This window comes from Rhinichthys klamathensis, unplaced genomic scaffold, assembly GCF_029890125.1.
Source record: "Rhinichthys klamathensis goyatoka isolate OS25496 unplaced genomic scaffold, OSU_Roscu_1.1 h1tg000243l_1, whole genome shotgun sequence".
NCBI classification, from domain to species: Eukaryota; Metazoa; Chordata; class Actinopteri; order Cypriniformes; family Leuciscidae; genus Rhinichthys; species Rhinichthys klamathensis.
Genome location: NW_026606765.1, coordinates 1,123,396 through 1,143,478, shown reverse-complemented (window position 1 = coordinate 1,143,478; position 20,083 = coordinate 1,123,396). Strand labels below are relative to the sequence as shown.

At 41.4% G+C, this 20,083-nt stretch overlaps 1 protein-coding gene across 1 annotated transcript in view; it reads right to left on the bottom strand.

Annotated features, from left to right (window-relative positions):
* Positions 1 to 529: 529 nt before the first annotated feature.
* The window catches only part of slc36a4 (solute carrier family 36 member 4), a 44,973-nt gene continuing 25,419 nt past the window's right edge, over positions 530 to 20,083 (bottom strand). The window contains exons 10-12 of the mRNA XM_056265961.1: positions 19,204 to 19,373; positions 17,860 to 18,029; positions 530 to 914 (exon numbers count right to left, since the gene is read on the bottom strand). Coding sequence (XP_056121936.1) covers positions 619 to 914; positions 17,860 to 18,029; positions 19,204 to 19,373 — 636 coding nt within the window. The 3' untranslated portion in view covers positions 530 to 618. The remainder of the gene's footprint in view (positions 915 to 17,859; positions 18,030 to 19,203; positions 19,374 to 20,083) is intronic.

The following is a 20,083-nucleotide window of genomic DNA, read 5'->3' as shown; positions in this document are numbered from 1 at the left end:
ACATTTATTTCATAACCAACAGTCATGCTGATAAACGGTAAATGCCAAGAGGATTCTTGGTGACAATCAATTTTTACTCAGTTTAATCGCTTGCAATACATAAAAAAATGACAATGTTTGTCGTTAATTAAGACTTATAATTCCCACTGAATATTGCTGCAGTCAAAAAAAAAGAATAAAAATAATTAAATATCACAAGCCTCAGGAGAAAGGATTAGTTTATTAATAATACCTCTAGTCAGCGAGAACGTACATTCTTTACAGTGTGCAATATTTCTCTCCCGCTGTGTTATATGCTGACATGCTGTACGGTCCACCGACCTGATCGAGTAAAAGCCATTCCAGAACAGGGTGGAGTCATGGAAGGCTGTACGGAGAAAATATTTCCTACGCACGCCATCACTCACACACACACACACACACACACACACACACACACACACACACACACACACACTACAGCAGCACACCTCGGGCATGTGCCTGTGGAATGACAAACAAATTGAGCTATAAAATACAGTTCTGATCCCAAAGCCACTATGAAGTGTCTGTGCCGTCACAGTGTTAACAGTGGAACTGTGCCTTCATTGATTGGTCCTTCATTTGTGGGCGTGGTCCTCAGGGCGGTGAGGTAGTGGGTGTGGTCCAGTTCCCATGGTCACGGAGATGGGTCTGTCCTTGGTCGTCGGGATAAATAATCTCCTCCATCGTCACGTAGGTTCCAGCCAGGAAGCCGATGAAGCCGAGGGTGGCGATGGAGAGATCTTTGAGGAGGAGGAGAGGAGGAGGGGGTTGACTGGGAAACGCCATGAGCTCCACCAGCGGAGGAAAGATGAGCGCCAACGCTGAGCTGCTCACCGCGCCGACCAATGAGATCACCAGGTCTAACCGCGGTATCATAACAGCGGTCACACCTGAGAGAGAGAGAGATGGAGAGAAATTAGATGTTTTCATGTTCTGAAGAAAACATGAGTGGTGTTTGCTCATAAGAAACTCAATCCAATGATGCTGTCAGGTCTGATTGGTTGCTAGGGTGTTTTTGTTAACTAAAACTATTAAAAACATAGAAAAAAGCTTAGTCAAAATATTAATCAATACAAATAATAGTATATAAATAATATGAAAACACCTGGTGTTCTGGGTGGTTGCTAGGTGTTCAATAGTTTGTTGGGATATAAATCGGGTTTGCTCTGGGTTTAGCGTGGTTAATAGGGCATTGTGAAATGTTCTCTTCGGCATGTTGACAAGACACAAGCACATAACAGAAGTACTAGAACTTGTTGCTACGGTGTTCTGGGTGATTGCTTGGGCGTTGCTAGGGTTTGATAGGTTGTGTTGGGATATATAACGTGTTATAATGCCATTGTTAGGGTGTTCTGTTGGTTGCTAGAGTGTTGGGATATACAAAGCATTGCAATGCAGCTGCTAATGTGTGGTGCGTGGTTGCTAGGGTGTTGCTAAGGTGGACTGGATGGTTGCTAGGGCCAAGATTGGACGCAAAATTTGAGTTCATGTCATTATTTTTGTCTGTAGCACAAACGAGTTACATGTTAAAGTTTCATAATTATGGTCAGGAGTTTGTGCAGAAACCTATTTAAAACAAAGAAAAATAGACAAATGGAAACCATTTTTTTGTGCAATCATCCAAATAAGGCAAAAATCTACAAAGCAACTTTTTCTTCACAATTAATCCGGCTGTGGTTTTAAACTGCAGTGTGTGTCTTTAACTCTGACATCCTGACTGGTTTATTGGTTTGCGGACGAGTATAAGCAAAGAATTGTGACTGAAGGACTAAATCAAAAATCAATATTCATCTTTTCTGCTGAGGTGGAAGTCGAAACCCCTTTTCTTTTCCCTGAAAACAAAGGCACATGGGGTTAGAATTGTTGCATTATTCCAAATAAATAATTGAGATTCACAAACAAATGTAAAGAGATTCACAAAAAAATATAAAACTCAAAAATAAATCAAATGAGATTTGCACATATAAAAAAATTACGAATGTGTTTTATATCACAAACACAACTCTGTCTGGCATTTATTTGTGAATCGGTTCCTGTGCAGTTGTAAATCCCCTCACGCATCTGTGGATTTTGAAATCGCTTCTAGCGTCGACGTCCAAACAAATCCACAAATAAGTGGACTCCACCCACCGTTTCCTCAAGCCAATCAGAGAACGGCCACATTAAGCTGACCAATCGTAGCACGTTCTCGCTACAACCAATCACGTTAGCCTATACAATCAGGGTGGTCTTGCCCTGGAATAACTTTGCTCATTCATCTGCATTGGCTCAAATAGGAAGTGCAAGGCCCATAATATTGTTTCAGTAAAATGTTTAAAATTTGGATTTCGTTAGAGTTAGAACATTAGACTGTGTATCAAGCCAAGACACATTTTTATGAGCCTTTGAAAATGCAAGAGAAACAGCGCATACATCTCTGTTATGGGAACAACGTGTTATGGAAGCGGCCAGTTATTCATGATAAAACAGAAAAGCATCATTAAGTTGCTGACTAATGAATAACTGGATTCAACCTCGTGATAAATACGCGAGTTTGTGTAATTTGGTGAAATTACTGTCACAACAGCTTTTCCCACTTCTTCAGTCAAGTTTTAAAAACGCAGCAGGTCCGTGGATCTATTGAGCATTAAATATGTATCATGCATTTAAAAGTGAAATGCCCAGCAGAAAAGCAATTTGCATTTATAATAAATATTTCATATTAATCAGATTTAATAATATTTTATTGTATCTAAAATAAATGCAAAGTAGTATTTTTCAGCATTGCATTATCCACTTAAAACCCCAGTACATGCTGTTACATCTTCATGGATGGTCATTTGGGCTGATATTTGGTATTCTACATAATATCTATGTCCTATAGCTAGCTATTTGTCACCAAGATTGTGCTTTAAAAGACAAAATGATCCGTTTTGTCATCTCTTACATCGTGTCTGTCTACCCCGTGCAAGCTGTCTACTCTGGACAAAGCAAAAGTGCAAATGATGTGTCCTCCGTGTAATCGTGTCGCGCTACGCCGCGTCCAGTGTATAGCCTACATTATCACGAATTATGCATTTTCAGGTAGCCAGCACTAGTCAATAAGAAAGATTATAGACAGATCATATCTGCAGGTAAGAAAACGTCATGACGTCATGGGCAAAATGTGTTAGCAGTTTCAAATAATGTAAAACTAACATGTTTGCAATGTTATGACAGTAGGGAAGATGATGGGCCATTTGCTTTTGACGCGCCGCTTGAGTCCGGTGTAGAGAGGGTGTTATGATCTCGGGATCTGTGATGATCATAATTTGTGTAATCCTGATGGAAATATAAAGAAGCCTTAAACTCCAACAATCTTTTGGAAATGGTGTTTTAACCACACAAAGAGCTCAATTCAAATGAAGTGCCCATAGATTACAGCTCCATTTCAAGGGTGCAAATATCTTCAAAATGAATCGGATTCAGTTCCCGCCCCGAGTGTAAAGCCTAACGTGATTGGTTGTAGCGAGAACGTGCTATGATTGGTCAGCTCAATGTGCCCGTTGTCTGATTGGCTTGAGGAAACGGTGGGTGGAGTCCACTTATTTGTGGATTTGTCTGCACGTCGACGCTAGAAGTGTTTCAAAATCCACAGATGCGTGAGGATTTATTCACAAATAAATGCCAGCAAGAGTTGTTTATGACATAAAACACATTTGTAATTTTTTTATTTGCAAATCTCATTTTATTTATTTGTGAATTTGATACTTTTTTGTGAATTTGATACTTTTTTGTGAATTTGATACTTTTTTGTGAATCTCTTTACATTAGTTTGTGAATCTTATTTGGAATAATGCAACAATTCTAACCCCATAAAGGCACAACAATTTATATTCACACACACATAGTTTTTAGTGGAATGTCTCCAAACGCTCTTCGCAGCATTTTATAAAAAGCAAACACACACACACACACGAACACAGGCACACATCATACTCTCAGGCTGTACACATATGTTTAATTCATGAGACTCTAGTGTGAAGTGTCACACACACACCTGCTCTCTAAGCTACATCTCTCTTTCTCTCTCTTACTCCCCTCCTCTCTGTTGCAGAAAGAAACCAGTAACATATAACACACGCTCGATTCTCTCTCTCTCTCTCTCTCTCTCTCTCTCTCTCTCTCTCTCTCTCTCTCTCTCTCTCTCTCTCTCTCTCTCTCTCTCTCTCTCTCTCTCTCTCTCTCTCTCTCTCTCTCTCTCTCTCTCTCTCTCTCTCTCTCTCATTCTGAACACTATCTCACAAACACGCATGAACGCTTCAGTTTCTCGTCTCTGTGTGCTACTGCCACCCTCAGGATAGAGGTTTTGACAGTTCGGTACATGATATGAGAGATAAACCAACACCAGCACATGGACCCACGTTCAAAAAATTAATGAAAATGAAAATCTAAAAATGAACAAACATGCAAATAACCAAAGATAAATAATAATAGAGGAATGAGTTCTGATGAAGCAAAAGTTACTTTTACTTGTTTTGGAGTCAATCCAAGTTCATGTTATTGTTAACTAAAACCATACAACTTGAGCACTTGAAATAAACGTTAACTAAATAAAATACTTGCTTACTAAAAGAAAATGGAAAATCCAAAATGTATATGAGTATATTAATACAAAAAAATATTTTGGAAAAATAACAAATAAATACCAAAGCAACAATGATCTAGAGTAGTGGCCAAAAGTGATGTCTGGAGGCGATATTTGCTTTTAACGACCATACATGTTTGGTTAAACCATCAAAATATGAGGAAAATATTTTTTTAATATGAGGGAAGAACAAAAGACCAAGCTTAGTTAAGGTATTTATCTGACAAAATTATACAGCTGCTGGTTTTATTTTACTATGAAATTTACAACATAATCGGTTATTAATATTTATTTGGTTCTCATTTGTATGACAGCCTCGCCACAAATTATGTCTGCACAATTTGGCATGTTTTATTGCATTATCCCAAATAAAACAATTGACTCCAAGCATTATTACCGTAATGATTCTGAAATGTAAAAAGCCTTCACGTTCTCGGAGAACTTGTAATTACAATGTGTAAACTCGTAATTTTCTGAGAGCTACGACTTGTACCACCTGACCATTGCAGATTTAAGGTGTGTTCGACTTGAAGCGGCTAATAAATCAATTGGTGTATGACATCAAAGTACCGCGAGTGCGATTCAAAAGCATACAGAGTAGGGCTGGGCGATATGGCTTTAAAAAAAACTCTGATTTTTTCACACCAAACCCGATTTTTTTATTTCTATTTAAAAACAAACTACAATCGACAAAGAAATTGTTCAAAACAAATATACTCTTTATTTTGTTCTGATTTTCCCTTATGCAGTTTAATCTAAATGTCCCCTTGGGGCATAAGTGTAACAGGAAACAAGCCTCAAAACATGCTTGTAAACGAGATGGCAGGCCCTGCCATTGTAAACCGTGAAAATGTAGCTAGCTTATCAGTTTTCTAATAACTTCAAACTTAAAGTGACACAATGCACCTTCAAAATAACTTAAAATATAAATAAAATTTGTGTGTCCCTCTTTGATAAAACACTTTTGGTCAAATAAAAGTAACAAAAATGACAAAATTAGATGTATTACAAAAGCACATACTTTTAACAGTGGTATTCATAAAGTGCAAACACAACTTTCAACAGTTGTTCTGAATCCCTGAAATTGTAAACAAAATGAAACGTCTGCATCCATTACTTTAGTTTCAACATTCTTCTTTTATGCATTTTTAGCCAGGAAGACAAGCCTGTCTACTACCTCTGGCTTGAGGCATGCCCGGTTACACGTAACAATTCCCCCTCCCACACTGAAAAGCCTCTCTGATGGGGCACTTGTAGCAGGGACAGACAAGTATTTTTTGGCCAGATTACTGAGCCTTGGGAAGTTTGGTTCGTGACGTTTCCACCTCTGAAGTGGATCAGTGTCTGGGTCAACCTCAGGGGTCAGTAGGTAGGTTGCCAGCTCTGTCTCTACTTTCACTTCATCTGGTTGGTGAGAAGATGGCTCTGGCACATTCTTCTTGAAGAAAGCAGCTAAAGTCATTTTCTAATTGGGCGGAGGATGTGCTTCTCCTTGGCACAGCTGGACCAGGCTGCTGAGGCGTACTTTTTTCAGCAGGCAGAGACATCAGCTCAGTGACAGCTCTTTTCTTGATTTGTTCCACCTTGTCGGGGTCAATGTAGGTTGTACGGAACCTGGGGTCCATCAGTGAGGACATGTCCAAGAGTTCATTCTTCACAGGGTCGCTGTATTTGTCATCAAGATACTGCATTATGTTTCTTTTTATTGTTTTAGTGAGTTCGGTGTCTTCCTCCTCTGGCTGTAGGAGATTGGTTTTGAACAAATGCAGTACCGGTTTAATGTAGGAGACACTGACATAAGCCTCCCCGGACAGGGCGTCTGTAAATTCTTGGAGTGGCTTGATAGCTTTATTTACGGACTCTAAAACCTAAATATCTTGCCAAGTGGGTACAAGATGACGGTATTTCTTGTCGGACCCCAGGATACGGACTATGGCCTTCTCCTGTTCGAGAAATCTCTCCATTTTTTGACGTGAACCCCATCTGGTTGGGGACTCTGTTACCAGCTGATGACTGGGTAGACCAAGCTCAGCCTGTACTTCACCCATCTCTTCTTTTTTTTCCAACTATAGGAAAAGGCAGCAACCGCCTTTTTACAAACCCGAATGGCACGATCGATTCGTGGGTCCTTCACACCATTCTCTGTACAATAAATAAATAAAGAAAAAACAAAGAAAATTTTTAGTGTCACTATTGGTCAGTGTCAAAACAAGTCTTTTTCACATTTCCACATGTTATTAATGCACACACACACACACAATTATGATTAATCATGCATGTTCATTTTGTGCAATAGGTTTTGATTTCATTAAATTGCATTAATTACAACATACAATAATTGGGCTGGCCTGTTAATGTGTAAAACAAAAACAACATCACTTGAATGCATAGCCATTAGACTCTTACCTATAGCGTTGTGCAGTTTATGTCCAAAGCACTGGAGGTTGGGCCACTCATTGTCTCTCAGAGCTTTTATTATGTTGGTGCTGCTGTCTGTTGTCATACAGATGAGTCGTTCTTCATCAAGGTTCCAGGAAGTCAAAACATATTTTAGCCCCTGCGCAATTATTTCACCTGTATGGTCATCGGGAAAGTACGCTGTTTGAAGGCAGACGCTTCGCAGAGTCCAGTCGTCAATATAATGCACAGTCAAACTCATATAGGGCTGCATCGTTCGACTGGACCACAGGTCCGTTGTGGCGGAGTAAAACGACACCCCCTCCAGTTCTGTTTCATTCTTACTGACCGCCAGAGGCAGTGTAAACACTATGGATTATCGCAGCGCCAGCTAGATAGGTCGAGAGAATATACCAAACAAAGTTACGTGGCGTGACGTATGCTGAGCCCTGAAGGGTAAAGCTACAGTAGCTCAGCACTCTACTTCTTTCGCTTTCTCGCCTGGTTGAGATAGGTTGTATTGATTGAGTGATTATTCGTGCTGTCAAGTGCAGCTTACAAGAGCAGCGAGATTCGTCCTCACAAGCTGTGACAGCGCGTGTCTACGCCATTCAAGGATTTGGAATACATTTTGGTGAGTTTATATTGCTTCGTCTGTGACACTCTGTGCCTCTCGGTGCTATCCGGTGGCTTGTATTTTCCGCGCCTATGAGTTAACGGTCTACCGTGACTCTATTTAGAGTGTTTTTTTTCTCGAATCCATTTGTCACTTTTTGTCCCTCGGTTCAATCCGCCGGCCATTTTAGACACTTTTTATCTTTTTCGTGTGATATTTGTTGGTACTACCTGTCGGTTCTCCAGAGGTAATCGTTTTATCTTATTTTTATTATTTTTAATCCCGCTTAACTTAACCTTACGGTGCTATCCGAGAGTGTTATTAGCGAGTAACTATGGCTCACGGCTCGATCGCCACTGGTTTTCCACTGACTTGTAAGCTGTGCCCTAATAATCTTCTCCCTGACGACGGTCATGACATCTGCCCGTCGTGTTTGGGTATTCAACATCTGCGAGAGGCTCTCACGGACCTGTGCGTGCACTGCAGCCTTTTGCCTAAGTCGGAACAACGGCTCTGTCTTGCCGAATTAGACCCTAATTCAACAGTGAAACTTGGGTAGTTAGATGTACCCCATTCGCGCACTCGGAAGCGCAGGGTCGTCGGCGGCAGCTGGTGCTCCTCTCCCAGCTAAGAAGGCCAAATCGCTAGGTGATGAACATTCACATGTTGAGAAAGGTTCACTTTCTATGACGGTGTCGATGCTTTCTTCGGAAATGGCAGAGCTGAAACGCCTGCTTCACTCGCTTCAGCCTGTCACATCTACTACACCTGTGAGAATGACACAGGAGGATGAGAATGTTCAGAATCAAGGAGCTGGGGAAGAGTCTATTGATTCCCCTTGTTTTTCTCATCGTTCAGAGTTTGATGTGCTTTCTACAAGTGCTTCAGATTCCTTTTTTCATGATCATGGGGATACTATGGATGTTTCTGCGCAACCATCACCTCAGGCTGTTTTCACTGGTGGTTACCCAGAAGCGGAGGGATCTAGTGGGGGATCAGTTCAGTCGTCTGGACAAGCCCAGTCCTCCTCCGATGATACTTTGGCTGTGCTTCGAATGGCGGCTGCTCGTCTAGGACTTGATGAGTCACCTGTCCAATCTGCCCAAACGAATGTGTTTTTCAGACAGACCACAGCTGCAACTTCTTTTGCCATGCCACCATGTAAGGATTTTGTGGCTGAATTCTCAAATGCTCTCACTGGTTCTGGTCCGCCGAAGCGGCGCTCTAAGATTGCTCGAATGCTAGCATCTATGGCTGAAACAGATTCTATCAGGGTGGGTCGTGCTCCAGAAATAGAGCAGCCTGTGGCAGCTTTGGTGGTGTCTCCTGATGAGGCTCTACGAGGGAATGTGCGATGTCCCAGTGCGCAATGCGGCCGTACGGATTCCTTGCTAAAAAAGGCATATGAGTCTGTTGCCTACATTACTCGAGCAGAAAACACAATATGCCAGTTACTTCTTGCTGCCACCAGTACGCTGGAACCTGCAAATGCAGATCCATCTATTTCACAATTCCTGCAAACTGCTCTGTTGGCAACAGGCCATGTGACCCGCGAGCTGGGTAGTCTTACAGCCACGCTTCTGGCAGCCCACCGCCAAGTGTGGCTTGCCCAAGCACGACTGCCGGAGGACTGTAAGAAAACCTTGAGAGATCTTCCATTTGTTCCCGGGCATCTTTTTGGTCCGAATGTTCCGGAACTGTTGGAAAAGAGGGTAAAGCTGTCTGAAGCCACTTGTCAACTGACACACGTGCAGCGCAACCCTACCTTTAGGATGCCAGCGGTTCAGACCCGACATCACTATGCCACATCGGAGCAACGTTTCCGCCGGCACGCTACACCTCAGTCACAACCCCCACAAAGACCTCGTGTTCCTGAAGATGCGAGAGTTTTTTCGCCCACCTCATCGTCAGTTCCCGGGAGGACCCCGTCAGCGCCCCCCCCCGCGACCACTAAAAATCGTACACATAAAACCTGAGACAGTCAGGCCGGCGGTCGATCGTTTTTCTGGAGATCAACTGGAGTACTGGAGATCCAACACAACAGACCCCTGGGTGTTGGAAACTCTGAGCAGGGGATATACTCTACAATTTCGACGCCGGCCTCCCAGATTTTCAAGAATCGTTCCTACGATTGTCAGAGACGCGGTTTTCGCGCAGTGGCTCTCTCTCTGGAAATTTGTTCACTGCTAGAGAAGGGAGCCATAGAAAAAGTTAATCCCCTCGTTCAGGGAGACGGGTTCTATTCAACATATTTTCTTGTTCCAAAGAAGGACGGTGGTTTCCGCCCAATTCTCGATTTGAGGCTTCTGAATTTGTACCTGAAGGTCCTTCCTTTTCGAATCTCCCTGTGCAAGCACAGAGTGTTACACGTGGCACCACGATGGCCAGCCAGACCGTGGTTTCCTTTATTGCTGAGACTTCTGACAGGCAATCCATGGAAGCTTCCCCCCAGGAAGGACCTCCTCTCCCAGCTGGAGGCCAGTGTCTGGCACCCGGACCCGACTCATCTGCAGCTTTGGGTCTGGCCATTGGGTTAACTCCTTCCCTGGAGCATTGCGACCCTGCTGTTATTCACACCATCTCTAATGCTAGGGCTTCTTCCACACAACAGATTTATGCTTCCCGTTGGAAGCTTTTTTCTGCATGGTGTGAGGAACGGGGGCTCGTTCCTGCAACATGCGATATTCCAAGTATCTTAAGCTTTCTTCAGCGTTTACTGGAGCAAGGAAAAGCAGCTTCCACTCTGAAAGTGTACGTTGCTGCAATTTCTGCATATCATGTTCCAGTCGGTGGCTCTTCTCTTGGCTCTCACAGTCTTGTCTGCAGTTTTCTGAAGGGCACACGCCGTCTGAACCCTGCTCGGAATCCTCATTTTCCTGTTTGGGATTTGTCACTCGTGCTTGCATTCCTGTGCTCACCCCAATTTGAGCCCTTGCAAAGCATTGACATTAAATGGTTGTCCTTGAAGACTTCTTTTTTGTTAGCTATTGCTACTGCGAAAAGAGTCAGTGAGTTGCACACATTGTCTGTTAGTGAACTGTGCTTGCGTTGGTTACCGGATGACTCCGGGGTGGTTCTACGACCCAATCCTTCTTTTCTTCCGAAGGTCCTTCTTCCTCAGTTCATAAACCAGCACACTGAACTGGCCTCCTTTCAGACTTCTTCAGGGTCTGATTCAAGTGCCCAACTTTTGTGTCCTGTTCGGGCATTGAAGTGTTATGTGAACTCTACTGTTCAATTTAGACAGTAAGACCAGTTATTTGTCTGCCATGGAGGTGTGAAGAAAGGTGCTCCAGTGTCGAAGCAGAGGTTGTCAAACTGGATAGTAGAGACCATTACGCTGGCTTACAAGGCAGCAGGGAGACCACTGCCCTGGAGACTAACTTGCCATTCCACTAGGGCCATTTCATCTTCATGGGTTGTTTTTAGAGGAGTTTCCCTGGTAGATATCTGCACTGCCGCTACCTGGGCTTCTCCATTCACGTTTGCCCGGTTTTGTAAGGTCAACATTGCCGCTCATCATGCCGTTAGTTCTGTGGTTCTTCTGGAGCAGCCTTGATTTCATCAGGTGGGTGGCAGTCCTCATGACTATGTTGGTATGTGTCATCCATAGTGTTTAAACTGCCTCTGGAGGTCAGTAAGAATGAAACAGAATGCTAGTTACGCATGTAACTGTGGTTCTGTGAATTCTGGATGACAGCCAGAGTTCTCAGTCACTCGGAATGCGCGAGAAAGGGGTACCGAGGTAGAGTGCTGAGCTACTGTAGCTTTACCCTCCAGGGCTCAGCATACGTCACGTCACGTGACTTTGTTTGGTATATTCTCTCGACCTATCTAGCTGGCGCTGCGATAATCCATAGTATTTACACTGCCTCTGGCGGTCATCCAGTATTCACAGAACCACAGTTACATGCGTAACTAGCGCTCTTTGCACGAGTACTGTTGTACAGGCGAGGCAAGGCAACTTCGGCAAAATATTTGCGGCTTGGTAGCACATACCTGGGGTTGACAACTTTAAGCATGTTAATAAACCCCGGCTTTTCCACAGTGTATATGGGCACCATATATCTTGCTATATATTTCGCCACTGAATCCGTGATTGTTTTCCACCGGGGCCCATTCTTGTCATAGGGGATACAGTTCGAAAATCTTTCTAAGACCGTAGTTTGTTTTTTTGCGGGTGTGTCTGTGTTTGAACTGCGGTCTTGTTCGTTTCGTTGAGAAGCACATACCTCCCACTCGGCTGCATGCCTCTGTTTAAGATGCTGGAATAAATTTGTTGTGCTGCTACCTTTGGTAGCAACAGCTTTTAAACACACTTTGCAATGTGGCGTTATTTGTTGTGCGTCTGACACCAAAAAAGCAAACCAATTCCAAACAACCGATGAAACGGAGTCTTTCTTTGGAACGAGCTCATCCTTGTTAACTGCCATGTTGTCTGAGTGGCTGTAAGGGAGCGGGGGGCGCGCTGAGCTAGCCCACTCTGAGCTACGGAAGCCTAAGGGGAGCGAGCGTCGGTGGTGGAAGTTAAAGAGAAAACCGATTTTCATTAAAAACAAATCGCCCGATTTTCTTTAAACGTCAAATTCGAGTTAATCGATAAAATCGATGTATCGCCCAGCCCTAATACAGAGCTATATTTACAGTAATTTCAACATGGCGTGAACGCAGCATATGCTTGTGGCAAGCAAGACATGGACCGAAAGCTGTGGAAGCGGAGCGAGGCCAGTGGCGCGAGTGCTAATGGGCGTCACCTATACGCCACACCGGTCTCGAGTCCCACAGAGGAACTCCAGAAAGATTGAAGGAGGAGTGACGGCAGTGAAGGACGAGAGAGGACCAGGCCTGATTTTATGTTGTTATTTTGTTTGTTTATGCGGCAGTTGTCCGTGAGGGGCTGCTGCTTTACGTTTACTGTTTGCCGGTTCCCCCTTCCCAAAGCCTTTAATATGGTTACATTGGTGCGGAAACCCGAGAGGAACAAGGTGACAGGAACCGGCGAAGAGCAAACGTAAATCACAAAATAAACAAACAACAAAACGAAAAGCAAAGCAGCAGCCCCTCAGGGACAACTGCCACATAGCCTAAAACAAAACAACAACGTCCCAGGCCTGGTCCTCTCTCATTGATTTAGAGCCAATATATAATTTATATTTGTTTTACTTAATATTTAATAAATTAAATGATTTAAATTAAATATTAATCTGTAAAATAAACAGACATACTTTAGTTGGCAACTTCTTGATTCTGTAATCCTATTACAGCCTTTTTTTATTCATTCATTTATGAAAATTAAAGTAAACCCTGTAACCAACAGGGCACTCTAGTAATTTTGTATGCACTGGGAATATTTTTTTTTCAAATAAAGACAAGGTAACACTCATTTTAAATACAGCGCACAGTGGAAATGACATGAATATGACATATTGGGCAACTGGATATAGCGCAGCATATTTTAAAATCAAGGGTTCAAAGTTTGTCGATTGAGTGCGACAGCGATCCGCATCCAATTCGCACGGACCGAACGTCCCAAAGTACACGCGATCACGCAGGCTAAAAGTGCGCACTTCAGAAGATCTGGATTCGACTTAGTATGCAAGGTTTGTGAAATTAAATGTTTTATTAGATATTTTTAAATATTGTTTAAATAATATAAATGCATATTGCTGAATGCTGACAGTAAATGAGAACGTATTAATGTTTGCCTTTCTATTACTTTTTCATATACCGTTTATTATCTTTGTTTAACAGTTCAATCTAATAACGTGTTAGACAGAAGTGTTAAACAGAGACTAAACTACTGAAGATGAAGAATGTTAGCTCTAATGTTTCCGAGTGAAACGTTGACCCAGGGCGAGCTATGGGACTGTGCAAGCTTTGGGGGTTGTTGTTGATGGACTCGATCTACTCAATCTTTGTTTTGATCATCGCACTGAACCTGATCCAGACATAGTCTTTGACAAAAACGCGATTTTTGTAAATTTGTAAAGGTGTAAATTTCCCTAGGCTGGACATCACTTTTGGCCACAACTGTCAGTGCAGCAACCTGGGGTTACGTGACTTGATTCTTGTATGGATCGAACCAGAAATGTTTGTGTTACCAGTGAACTTTCTACAAAGTGGTTAAGTCAGAGGCGTCTTTGAATCTCAGAGATGGGCCTCAGCGTGCAGGTGCGTGATATCACGGAGCTCCGCGACAGGCCTCAGGGGAGAGCTCCATGATGGGCCTGTCTCCGTAGGGCAGGCAGGTAATAATTCACAGAGTTTCAGGAAGACTGAGATAAATGACCAGACACTGAATGAGTCCCTCAACTCTGCCCCAGCTCTCACACACACACCACAAAAGACATACACGGCCACAAACACACTCCATACATCCATACATACAATGCACCCGTAATCTATCACGGTGCTCAGGGGGGTGACGGCCTTGAGCCAGAAAAAGAGGGAGGAAGCACATCAGGCAGAAAGAACACAGAGAGAGAAAAAAGACAGCATAGGTGAGAAAAAGATGAGTTTTTCATTTTGTCAATCTTCCAGCACGGGCCACGGACCCGCAACCTTCGGAGCTCATTACCCCTCTGTCCAACAGCACTTCTACGGGTCTCTTCTAAAACTTCCTCAGAAGAGCTATGTGCAGAAGAGATCAGCTCTAACTACACCCGAATTACAAATAGCTCATCCACCCGCCTGTCACCGGAACCTATGATTTTTCTCTGATTTAGATTTCCTCCCCTGATCATCACAATACAATTATTCTAATTCTGTGTTAAGGGTGATGATATGGTGACACATTTCACTGAAGTAGGCTGTTTTAAAGACAAAGTTATTCTTTGGCAAAATTGCAATGGGAATGTCACTGTTTCCATCACTGAAACTTCCTGAACGCATAACAAATTAAATCCGATCAGCAAAGGCTGGATATAGGCTTTTTGAGTTTGCCATAAACAGCGCTTCACAGCAGTTACATATCATATTCCCAGCACTTGATTGATCCTGGTTAACTACTCCCTTTTGCTTTGTTCTTAATTCAGCTTTTTGAAATGTCTCTCCGATTGAAATTACTGCCTGACGAAATATTTCCATCATTAATGATTTCTCATCCACCCACCCGTAATTAATCAGTTTGTTACTTTATTACTTGGCCCAACCGACCCGCAGATTATCTGCAGTGTCCGTGGATATAGCCACAATCCGCCTCACTAAAGTGTCCAACAGAACCGAAAAACGCAGCTGATGCATGTGATATGGCTAATAGTGATATATAAATTATGGATATACCGTTTAAATAGAAAATAAAAAACATAAAATATACACATTTATTTAAATTTTTTGTTTTTTTTATCCTTAAAACTCTATATCCATAAACTTTATATCATTATTAGTATATCATTATTATATATATAATACGCAACTACTTTTTGTATCCATAAATTATGTATTATTAAAGAAATCTGTAAATAAATTAATAAAATAAACAAATGACCCCATTTCTGGCTTCCCATGCCTAACTGTTTATAGATAGTTTTCAAGTTTTGCACTGAAAAACAGCAATTTGTAGGCAAATAAATAATTTAGAGCTGTGCATAACTAGAAACATTTATATTATTTATTTATTCATTCATTCATTCAGATGACTTTTCCAGGCCTTTTTAAAAAATTTATTTTACTTCTGTTTCCATTTCTAATTTAAATAATTAAAATAATTTCCAAGAAAGTAAGAACCCTGCTATTTTCTTTGCTAATAAATGTCCATAGTCTCATTGTACACAGCTTACCGGCGCATTTCATGGTAAAGAAAAAAAAAATGTTTTACATAATCTTTCATCAAAATGTAATGACTTTCTCTGCCTCTGAAATGACTTTTCTGCTATGTGGGTAGAGAAAATAATATTAACCAATAATATCTTGGCCAATAAACCAATCAAACCCCAATGGATAAAATCAAGTCCCACCCAACATCATTTCCCACCGACAATTGCTTTACTCAGAAATGCATAATTCGGAAATATAAATGTAGTTTAGCAATGAATTGTGAACATTGAACTCAAATTAAGAACCGCCACTAAGTTCTGTTCTTTAAAAAATGGATTTACAAGGCATTCATGTTTCTTTCATGTCGGCATGTTGCAACTAAACCTTTGAACAGAGAGACGGAGAGTAGCGAATGACTGAAAGGTCAGGACAAAAGAAAAAGAGTCATGGATGCAATAAAAGAAATCTTATAAGTGGAGAATGTGATATGTCCTAGGAGACTAGAGAGATGGATAGAACAAAAGACTGAAATGAATAGTGAGCAGAGACACTGGGGAGGGAAGGAAGGAGGGAAGATTGATTGTATTTTCATAGAATGATAGATGGATACAACAATATAACTTGCTGGAATGGTAGATTGCAAGAAGGATAGATAGCTAACGAGATAGATAGATAGATAGATAGATAGATAGATAGATAGATAGATAGATAGATAGATAGATAGATAGATAGATAGATAGATAGATAGATAGATAGATAGATAGAAAAACTGATAGAAAGGTAATTGGAAACAAATTAAATAGAATAAAATATACACATAACATGAAGTCGGCTTGCGTTTCACACGGTCTCACTCCATTTTTCTCTGTTTCGAATACAAAAACACACCATCACTTTTCTTTCACTCTCCGGCGTGCGAACACAATTCTTGCAACATGCTCTCTTCCTCTTTCCTTCTCTTTCTTCATAGCAACGCTCTCTCACTTGTCCCTGAATGACTGCCGGTGTTAAACAAATATTTATTTTCATATTTTAGGTCTCTGGGTAGTTCACGGTTCAGTGGCAGACTCAATTTTTCCAAAGATAAAAAACATATATCAAAATAATCCAAAAACCTTCAGGTTTACAATGGTTCACAGGATCCATCCATCATTTTTGGGAGGGGTACAATCCTCCACTATCTCTCTCTCATCACCAATGAATACTAGAGGGAGGATTAGGATGAGGAGAAGATAGGAATAGGGGGAAAAAATGAGGGAAGCAAAAAAAACAACAACAACTAACGGATGGATGGGTGGAGCGAGTGCAAATATAGGAGGGAAACCAAGCGGATGATGAAGATGAAGCATAACACAAAATGAGTTTCCTACATAGGCAGAACAAACCCATATTCACCATCTTGGATGTGTTTGTTGTCACTGAGCTCTGCACAATGCATTCTGGGACTGCTTTCATTATGAAAGATGTGACTATAACTATGTTACCAGTCACCTATTTTATGCAAATTTTACGTTATCTCATAAAAAATAATGGAAACGCCAAGATGCAAATTAAAATGCGCTCAATTGGGGTGGATCATTTTTTTTACTCATTAATACGGCATGTGCATAAACAACAATGGAAACACGTTTACTGAATAAATCCCTCGATGCGCAACAAAAAAGGTCATGTGACTTTGCCTCAAAAGTGGATGATCAGATAACTGGACTAACCAATGGACCGATTTCATCGCACAGCATCTCAAACGTCGTTCTGAAACGCCTGAGCCAAAGTCTGTCATCAGAATGATTTGGTTTAATTCCCTCCCAGAAGCGTCCTAATGCTGAATAACATGACAGTGTTTGTTGGGGTTTGAGACGCAACTCCTCTATGATGGAGGAAAAAAGAGCCAGTTTCTTCCCTGACTGCAGCAACTTCCATTTTTATTACAGATATTTTACGCCAATTTCTCAGGAAGTGACGATTTTGTTGTCTTTTAACACATTATGTGTGTGTCTGTGTGTGTGTTGTTTTGTGTGTGTGTGTGTGTGAGTGTTTGTCTATGTCGTGTCTTTGTGCACGTGTGTGTTTGTGCGTGTCTGTATGTGAGCTTGTGTCTCTGTGCGTGTGTATGTCTGTGTGTGTGTGTTAGGGTTAGGCGATGTCCCCTAAATTGGAAGTTGACTATGTTTACAGTAAAACATCGCGATGGACGATGATATGATGGTATGCGTATCGCATGCACACAGAGTATGTGTGAAACGGGCGTGTCGCGTCTCTGGCATAGACTACAGTATTTAAATAGAATGCATATGCATTAGTTATATTCTCAATTGAATTTACAGAGCAATCCCTGCAAAGTTTAGAGACTAAGATTAGTGTGTGTCTGGGTGGGGGGCGTGGCATCACGATGGACAATGATTTCGTCCATTGGCACAACCCTAGTGTGTGTTTGTGTGCGTGTGTGTGTGTACACACTCACAGGTGAGGCAGACGAGCACCGCTCTAAGGCTGAGATCAGCCGCCCGTCTCCAGCTCTTTCTGATCCGCTCACACACAGGCGGAACCAGAATCTCTGCCGGCACGAAAAACTGAACTGCAAAACTCACAAACACGCCGAGCGAGTACAAGACCTTCACCAGCTGATTGGACCTGCAACACACACACACACACACACACACACACACACACACACACACACACACACACACACACACACACACACACACATCAGAAATCACAGAATGTGCAATTACGGGTTGAGGAATGTCAGTGATGCAATGCACCATTTCAACACATGCCTTTAAAGGAAACTCAACGCAGAAACTGAGACTTTGAAAAACCATTAACCCACACCATCCTTTATTTGATCCAAAATATATTAAAACAGTAACATTGTGAAACATTATTATAATTTAAAACATCTGACTATATAGTCAAATGTAATTTATTCCTGTGATCAAAGCTGAATTTTCAGCATCATTACTCCAGTCTTCAGTGTCACATGATCCTTCAGAAATCATTCTAATATGCTGATCTGATGCTCAAGAAACATTTTGTTATTATTATCATTGTTGAAAACAGTTGTGCTGCTTCATATTCTTGTGGAAACTGATGCCATTTTTTCCATGATTTTTTTTATTTGATTTATTCATACTTCCATATAAAAGTCTTTACTGATCAAATGAATGCATCTTTGCATAATAAAATAACTAGTTTCTTTTTAAAAAAAAGCATTGTTTAACAGTTTCAGAAGCATGTCACACTTCTTTAAATGGCAGCAGCCGATTTGCTAAATCAGATATTGGCTCTGGTGACAGACTGTTCTCGGCTGACAGGATGCTAATGAGATCTAGAAATACGTTAACTGCTAATAAAAGTCTCGATGGAAGTTAGTTGGAAATGGCAGCCTTTAGTTAAAGCTAAACTTGAAAGCAGCTGGTTTTGATTTCTTGGGTAATTTGATCTCAAGTTGCTCCGAGCTGCGATCAATCACTCGAGACGATTTCGACAGTGAGCGCAGGGGAGAGCAGAGGACGAGGAGTTTCATATTATTCTCTGAATTTAACTGCGCTAACTACATTGATCTGATGGATGGGACGTTTTACGCTTAGATTTTTCAGCATTTGCCACTTTTTACTTATAGAGGTTGTTGAGAGAGGACGGAAAAGCATGAGAAGGGAGTCGAATGGGAACATGTCGCAGGCCGGACTTGAACCCGTTTTTCCCACATGAGCACTAACGCGCCATAGCATATATATGAGATTATATTTTCACCCACACCACCACTTCGATGACTTTTTAAGCAAGTATGAGCGCATGTTACCAGGAATCATGCGGGAGGTTGAGTGTGATGCTTCCTTTGATGTCGTCTCTGAAGCAGAGGTAGCCCAGCGTCGCCAGGGTCACATAAAGCACGATGATGACGCCCATGCCAATGTTGAGGGCTTGAGGGAATCGTTTCGGTTCGCTCATTTGATTCTCTAACGGAAGAACCTACACAAACAAAACAGGACATACAGAATATTGGTAGATGGTGAAGCATTGTTCCGGGCATCACATGCACACTCCGGAGACCATAGCAAATATCATTTGTGCATTACCATTTGCTCTAATTGTGAAAAAAAAAAAAAAAAAAAAAAAATCCACTATTGTCTTTGATGACTTTTCAATAGAAATGGATGGATTTTGATGGTCAGAAGAGAGTAAGAAGTCAAATTTACCATCACCTACTTACAGTAGACTTTAATTTTTTGTAATTTAATGCTAGGGTACCAACCCAATGCACGGCATTATAAATGTACATTAAATGGGCTATAGTAGAATTCAGAAATGCTTGTTATTAGCAACTTGTATGTTTTGTGAGCACAAGCAATAAGAGACTGCAGTGAGTATATTGGAGCCTTGAATCATGTTCAAAGTTATTTTTCATTCTTCACTTAGGGGTAAAAAAGTTGGAAATACTGTTAACGAACATCCAGACGGCGTTCATGAATACTTAAATGTGCTGTGCGTTTTCCTCTCAATAACAAAATAAACACAACAAAAATGGCAGCGGTGAGAAAACAGCAGTTTAGAGCATCTGATCTGTATATTGAGGCTATAGACTATATAGATGTGTCTGTAAGACTATAGTTTGAATTAGCATGACACATTAACATTACAGTACAGAATGACTCTTTCTTTATTATCCTGAACATTGTATA